General features: G+C 41.9%; 1 protein-coding gene and 1 long non-coding RNA gene across 3 annotated transcripts; one reads left to right on the top strand and one right to left on the bottom strand.

The window, feature by feature from the left end:
• The first annotated feature begins 896 nt into the window (after positions 1-896).
• Positions 897-2,567, top strand: LOC127771958 (salutaridine reductase-like). The gene is made up of 5 exons (XM_052297921.1): positions 897-1,035; positions 1,150-1,393; positions 1,493-1,555; positions 1,711-1,908; positions 2,014-2,567. Exons 1-5 carry the CDS (start codon positions 1,001-1,003, stop codon positions 2,395-2,397), a joined length of 924 nt encoding a protein of 307 aa, XP_052153881.1. The 5' UTR covers positions 897-1,000; the 3' UTR covers positions 2,398-2,567.
• Positions 2,568-4,284: 1,717 nt separating this feature from the next.
• On the bottom strand, positions 4,285-6,178 carry LOC127771959 (uncharacterized). Of its 2 annotated transcripts, XR_008017244.1 has the most exons (4): positions 6,074-6,178; positions 5,475-5,533; positions 4,988-5,308; positions 4,285-4,827 (listed from the first exon to the last, which is right to left on the bottom strand). It is a non-coding gene; the product is annotated as an uncharacterized LOC127771959 (long non-coding RNA). The 2 variants fall into 2 exon arrangements; XR_008017245.1 differs by lacking the exon at positions 5,475-5,533.
• Positions 6,179-8,113: the final 1,935 nt, after the last annotated feature.

Genomic DNA, 8,113 nt, shown 5'->3' with positions numbered 1-8,113 from the left:
GGTGGATCCGAAAAGAAATAGCAAGGGATCTACACAAGCTAGAACCCCCCCCCCCCCCCCGAGCTCCACCAGCGAAGGAAATCTATTATGTCGCTTTCTCGTAGTCTTGTTCGTGAATCATGGACGTGTACAAGGCCAACTCCAATCACCGACGCCGACCTACGCGTAACGTGAAGGCCTAGGCTGTGTTTAGTTTATTAAATTGGGAAGAAGTTTAGAGAAAGTTGGTAGTTTGAAAAAAAATTAAGAGTTTATGTGAGTAAAAAAATTTTAGATGTGATGTGATGTGATAAAAAGTTGAAAGTTTGGGAAAAGTTTGATGTGAACGGCCCAGCCTGCTAGTTCTCCATTTGTAGCCCAGAGTGGCAGACCATCGGCAGAGACGACCAAAAATTTGCCATATTCTCCACCTCATCCTCCCATGATCCATCCCAGTCCCAGTACCCCACACGCAACTGGCTCCTCCATTTCCTCTTCCCCGTTGATCCAAGTAGTCTTCACCATCTCCATCCGCAAAAGACTACACTGTATATCACTATATCCAGTAATCGATACTCCCTCTCAATTTATATATAATATTATTGATTTTTTAAATATATTTAATTATTTATATTATTTAAAAAAATTATTTAATTATAATTTATTTATTTATCATCAAATTTTATTTAAACCCGACTTAAATATTTTTATATTTATAAAGAATTTTGAAAGACGAACGATCCCGTGTTTAAAAAAGTCAACGATATCGTATATTAAAAAACAGAAATAATACTTATTTGTTAGATACGTCGGCAATGATCGGGAGAATGCACGATACACCATATGTCGCTATCATGGGTAGAAAACTGAGTTAGGAACAGAGTAGCTGGCACTATATATTCACCACCACAAAAGCAACGGGGATATAATAGCCCTCACTCGTCAGTCTGCTTTTCTCACAGAAGAGAGCAGATCACTAATCGAATAAGAAAGTTGGTGCGCATCTGCTTGTACGCAAAAAATGGAACGAGACATCACCAGCCTCCCGACTAAAAGGTTCGTATGATTTCCTTAATTTCTTGGCAGAAACACTGTAATCTGGAGCCATGCACGGTCGCAAAGTAGTATCACTCCGTAGTAACACGTTCTGCTCCGCCGTGTCACTGCCAGGGTTGCTGTGGTCACCGGCGGCAACAAAGGGATCGGACTGGAGGTGTGCCGGCAGCTGGCTGCCGACGGCATCACGGTGGTTCTGACGGCCAGGGACGAGACGAGGGGCGTGGAGGCCGCCGAGAAGCTCAGTGGGATGGGCCTCTCCAGTGTCGTCTTCCATCAGCTGGAGGTCACGGACAGTTCTAGCGTTGCTCGGTTGGCTGATTTCTTGAAGACTCGTTTTGGCAAGCTAGATATACTGGCAAGCTCTCCTTTTCCTTGCTCGATCGATACAACAACTACTAGTAGTCTACCACTACTTTGCTTCGAACCTGACCAGTGAGAGATGTTCTGTTTGCAGGTGAATAATGCAGCGGTTGGCGGGATGGAGTACGTCCAAGGAGTGGATACCAACAAGGAACAGGTGGGTTCACGCATGATTCATGTTTTGGCCGGATTGTGATTGTGAATTACCTTCAGAATTCAGTTCGTCACCAAAATTACTGAATTGGCTCCAGCGTAGAACCTTTTTGTTGTAAGCAAAACTGAACCAAGTTTATTTGTTGATGCGCGCAACAGTTCGTTAGCATGGACAAGAAACAAAGACTTGCATGGTTGAATAAACAAGGCCGGGAGACGTACGACGCCGCAAAGAACGGCGTGCAGACGAACTACTACGGCACGAAGATTGTAATCCAAGCCTTGCTACCACTGCTCCTGCAATCCTCCGGCGAAGGAAGAATCGTTAACGTCTCCTCCGACTTTGGACTACTAAGAGTAGGTTCCTCAAACTGATCACACCGTGTCCCTGCAATATCTCGATTAAGGCAAAATTAAATCGAAATCGATCGAGATTTTCCCTTTTTACTCCCGATCGAGTAGGTCGTCAACAACGAGGATCTGAGGAAGGAGCTGGACGACGTTGATAACCTCACCGAGGAACGGCTGGACGAGGTGCTGGACAGCTTCCTGAAAGACTTCGAGGCCGGCGCGCTGGAGGCGCACGGGTGGCCGACGGCGTTCGCGGCGTACAAGACGGCCAAGGTGGCCATGAACGCGTACACGAGGATCTTGGCGAGGAGGCACCCGGAGCTGCGCGTCAACTGCGCGCACCCGGGCTACGTCAAGACGGACATGACCATCGACTCGGGATTCCTGACGCCCGAGGAGGGCGGGAGGAACGTCGTGACGGTGGCCCTCCTGCCGGATGGCGGCCCGACCGGTGCGTTCTTCGCTGAGGGCAAGGAGGCGTCGTTCCTGGGATGACGGCGGAGAGGCCAAAAAGTGAGGCCCTCTGGAGACAAAATAATTGAGCTATTGGCACTAAATTATTATAATAAAAAATAATTAGTATCAATATATTACACTGTAGCAATGATAGTTTTTCTGTGATAAATAACTATATTTTATTGCAACGATTTACAATCGTTTTTTTATTTAGTACTTTTGTTGCGATAGAAAATGAGATATCACAAAAAAAATCTTATTGTTATAAAAAAAAACATGTTCTATCGTCACAATTTTAATGTTTGTGGCAATTTACATAGTACACGGCTGTGAAGTTAATTTTTACTATTTTTTTTTGTTGCCACGATCAACGAATTCGTTGCAATAAAGAAATTGTTGACTCATAATTTAACTTAATTTTTTCATATGGACATCAACTGAGACAAATTTTATATGAAAATTATAGCTCTTGACGAGATCTATAATTTTATAGGTGATAATTTTTTTAGATATTCAAATCTCAGTTAGGTAGTCTCAATGAAACGATATGCATTCTCCAATAGGATTGGTGTGTAGATGAGTTGGTAAAAGAGAGCACGCGTGAAGGATAGGTCATGGGTTCGAATCCTAGCCAAGACATTAATATTTAAACTTTTAATTTGGTACGTAAAACTAATGCCACATATGGAGTGGTGGCAATAATTTTTGTTGCAATATGAATTTTTTTGCCACATCTATTCTGTGGCAACATCGAAATTTATTACCAGTAAATAAAAATCATTGCAATAAACTATTACCACCTTATTTATTACCACGGATAGCAACGATTTTAAAATTTTGATAATATGTATTTATTGTCACAATTTTAGTATTGATAGCATGATTTTTTTCGTGGTTACAAATGATTTTTCTAGTTGTTGGTCGCCGCCTGTGACACCACCCATCGTCGCGAGATTCTCACTAGCGACGGGAATCTATCATGCCTCTCTCTTGTAGTCTTATTCGTAGACATGAACAAGGCCAACTTCATTTGCGATGCCGAGCTTCATGTGAAGGCCCTGCCAGTTTTGTGTCTGTAGCCTAGAGCGTCACCGGAGACAATCAGACAACTAAGAATTTGCCCTATTCTCCACCTCATCCTCCCATCCCAGTATCCCACACGCGACAGACTCCTCCATTTCCTCTTCCCCGTTGATCAAAGCAGCCTTCACCATCTTCCATCTCCATCAGCAAAAGCCGAGACCTGTATCCAGTAAAACGATAGGCATGCCTAACCGATATTTCACAGATATGTTGTTTCCGCGCGAGTGGCCATGGTCGGCCGAATGCACGAAATGTCGCCACCATGGGTAGAAAACTGAGCTAGTGGCAGAGTTGTTGACACAATTCACCACCACAAAAGGATTTTTTTTAACTTTCTTAATTTTTAATTTCAAAAATAAACTCTTTCAAAACTTGTTTTCAAAATTTGAACACTTTAGCCACACCAACCAAATTAGTGTGGCGAAATTACACTGGCACATCCATCTGGCTAGTGTGACAATGTTATTTAGTCACGTTTATCTAGCTAGCGTGACAACGTTATTTAGCAACACCACCCAAGCTCGCGTGGTAAGATAAAACTATCACGCCAACTGTGTGTGGTGTGTCAGTATTCACGTTAGGTGCGATAGCATGGTTAAAAGGTTCAGATTCTATAAATAACTTTTGGGAGGGTTTGTTTTAAAAATTAAAAATTAAAAAAGTTCAACAAATAGAAAAAAAATCACACAAAAGCAACGGAGATGGAGTAATTAGAGCAGGTATAATAGCATACTATAAGCCAGCTATAAACACATTTCGAGAAAATAAAAAGGAGAAAGAATAGCAGCGGACTACAGATTTTTTGTAGCAAGCTACAGCATGGACTAAAAGATGAATATGTGCATGATAGATGGGACCAGATATTAATTATTTAGTACTAGTAATGTGCCCGTGCTAACGCTACGGTGATATCTTGTAATTCAAATGCTGTACATCCAAATTGCCAAAAAAAAAAAAAAAACTTCCACGTACCGCTGTTCGTAATACAAAGTATAATACACATAAACCACAATAAGGACATAAGAGCCATTTTACAATCCACTTGATGTTCGATAACTATGCATCTTTGGAAATGGCATGAGAAGGTTAACAAATCTAGTTAAGTGGTATATTAGGAAAATTGGTTTCAGTGGCAAGGAATTCTCTCGATCATCTATATTATCTGCATAATATGATCACTGCTTCAGAAAAATATTATCTGCATACTATGACCACTGCTTCAGAAAAATATTATCCAGATCCCCACAAAACCTAAACAATTCTGATTGATCCAGTATGTAGGAGAATACTTGGATATCTACAGCCACTGTGTGCTTCAGATTTATTTAACAGCCCCATAGCCAATTATGCACTTCAATGTGTTCAACTTGAAATGCCTTGCTTGTGCTGCAGAGAGGTGAAACGAAATCTTAAGAACTATTAAGGTGTTTCAAAACAAACAAAAAGGCTAGGCCTTGAACAACATAAATCAGGTTCATTTAAATTTTTAGCTTGCTCAATGTTTTCCTAGGCAAGAGTTAGCATAAACACCAACTTTAAACAATACCATATCTTAAGGGGAATCATGTTTGATCATCAAGTGGGGAATAATGCAACTATTGACAATCCTGCCAATTAGGTACAACACAAAATCATGTAAATCAGTGTATCATTTTTCAAAAAAGATAAGTTGATCAAATCATGTAATACCAGTCAAACCACACATCAGTCAAGCTGACCTCACCGCCCCAGAGGTCGCCGCTTCCCTGGCCCTTCACCCGAGCAGCACCTCCATGTGCCCTACAACAATGATATAGGCCTCCGCCTCTGCTGTCATTGGCTGCCTTGTAAAATAACACTCGATGTAGTTCAATAGATGTCAAACCACCTGGTTAAACATGAGGCACATGATTTTTTTTGGTAGAAACTTGGAAAAGAAAACATTCCGAAATAGCACAATTTATTTGTACTGAGAAATCGAAGATTATTTGGAAAAGAATACATAGAAGTAAGGAATGAACTGGATATGAAGAACATGATCTGAAATATGGGACCTGATCACTTAACATGACCTCAAATCGAGCAGTTCATGGGACTCTCATTCTCCCCTTCCCTACAAACATCAAGACAAACCACTAATATTGTACTGACAAAATTTGTAGCCTTGCTTGGGTAAATCATTGCATTTATTATTAATTGTTATACAACACTCCAACGGAGAACAAGGTATTTAGGTTAAAAAGATCAAGATAATAGAGCTTCGACATTTAGAAAAAAAAAACGTGCATATATAACCCTAATAATTAACTATTTGCCTAATGGACAGCGGTGGCGAACTCATCAGTTCGGCCATCATGAATTGGTTGTAGAGTTTTTTTAAGATAATAAATGTGACTCATATTTGCTTTCTCCGCTCCATTGCTCACCTATTCACTATCTATCAGTATGAAAAATGGAGCCACTCTACGGCGAGGAGAACCAAATTATACTGGAGATTATATCATTAATTACCTATAGCTACAATGATATTACTGCCCTGAGTAAGCATTAAATCAATCACCTACCGTGCAATGTGCAAATGGGAATCTAGATCATCATGAGGCAATAGCACATGGTAACTGAAAAGGGGACGAGGCGTGATATTGAAACTGACCACATGTCGTAAGGTTTAGTAAAGTCATAGGCGGCTAGAACTCATTCCAGCCTGGGGCTTGGCAACATCCTGAATTTGTAGTGCGACGGTAGGAATGGTGACATCCTGTTTAGCAAAGAGAGGAAGTAATGTTTATTCTTCTGACATATAAAGTCAGAATTTGAGAAATCAAAATGGAACAATCCCATGCCTTTCTCCTTGCCCTGATTTCCTAGTCGTCAATCCACTGCCCTTCTCCTTGCAAAAAAAAAAAAAAAAAGTGCTGCACAAAAATCAAGTTGAATTTTCATTAAGAAATGAATTCAGTGATTAGGAGTAGATGAGAAAACCAAGCTTAAAACGTGAATGTAAGTAGCAAATGGAGATGTATTTTTAGGACGGAAATATATAATAAAGCATTTTCTAGATGTTTCCTACATTAAAGAAATAATGTATCTACTATTTATATGTTCTGCTTAAATTTACATTCATGAATATAGTTTAAAGCAATGTTTATAAAAAGTCATGTTATATGTTTTTGGATACCACCCATCTGTCCTATTTATATGCGCGTGTTTAATTTGTATTGTCAAATGTCGTCACAGCATTAGCATCGAATTTTGCGCATTTTATATTGGGCATAGTAAAGAATTAAGGAAAAACCAAAACTACCTAACACTAATTTCTCACTTCCATTGTATCTTATCAAAATAAGTAACTGTGAGCATGAGAAATGCAGTGCTAAATGTAGCTCCCGTAAGCAAACAAAAGGTGGAATATATTTTATATGGTAAGAACACACAAATTAGCAGCTTCCAAGCTCTGATTCCATGGCCATAGCTAAATATTACAACAGATTTTGTTACTTTAATCATATGGCCGCTGCATCTCTTCTCACGCAGAAAAAGGATCCAGAATCTCTTGTTAATAAAATGCATGTTCTGTTCCGTTTTCACATGTCACCGTACAATTAATACACAGAATCAGGAATTTGAACCGTAATGATTGAAGGAAAGGGATTGAGCAATGATTACCGTGTTCACGTCGTGGTGGAGAGGGCTCCGGTGGCTGCGGTGCAGAAGGGGGCGAGAGGTGAGGAGTCCTGGCGGCGGCGCAGGATCCTTGCCGGCGCGAGGGGCGCTGTCAATCTAGAGGCGGGAATCGACGGCGGCGCGATAGCGGGGCGTCGGCGACACGAGGGGTGGGGGATCGACGGCGCGTGACGGTGCGCGATCTGCGCTTGGTGGGACGTCGGTGGCATCGCGAGTCGATCGATGCGGTCGCTGTGATGGGCGCTGACGACATCAGTCTGGAGGTGGGATTCGACGGCGGCACAATGGCGAGGCGTCGGAATCGACGGTGACGACGGCGCAATGGCGAGGCATCGGAATCGACGGTGGCGGCGGCGTGAGTGATTTTGGGGGGGTGGTGGTGTGCGAGAGGCAGAGAAGAGGGGAGAGGGAGTCGGGTGCGTGCGGAGGGGAGAGGGGGCACGGCGCGACGACGATGACGAGCGCTTGGTCTAGGGTTTTCTATGGAGGATGCGCGGCGGGAGAGAGGAGTTGGGTGCGAGAAGGAGAGTGGGATCGGGGGAAGCGCGCGGAGAGACGTGCGGGCGTGGGGCGAGTGGGAAAGATGCGATGGGATCCGTGAGACGATCCGATCCGTTGGTTCTATCGCAGATGATACAGGCCGTTGGATTTGATGAATGAGTATGTAGGTGTAAGAATGAGTTGGTGAATTATAGGGCAGATATGTTTAGGGCATCCACAATAGTTATCTATAAACTCTCTATAAGAGATTCATGCAGCATATTTTCCTACTTGAAAGAGATTAAATGAAGCGAGAGAGCAAAGATATCTACTAACATGGAGATAGTCTATAGAGAAAAACGAGGCAATGGATTAGAGAGCTATATATACCCATGTAGACATACCATTGAAGTGGTTTACTATTAATCTAGTCTATTGCTGAGATGTACATGTTTTATAGATAGCACCTTACTTTACCATTGCGGGTGCACTTATAGATAACTATTGTATGAATTGGCTATTAAATTAT

Source organism: Oryza glaberrima, chromosome 4, assembly GCF_000147395.1.
Source record: "Oryza glaberrima chromosome 4, OglaRS2, whole genome shotgun sequence".
NCBI lineage: Eukaryota > Viridiplantae > Streptophyta > Magnoliopsida > Poales > Poaceae > Oryza > Oryza glaberrima.
Note: the sequence above shows the minus strand (reverse complement) of the source record. Positions and strands in the feature narration are given on the sequence as shown.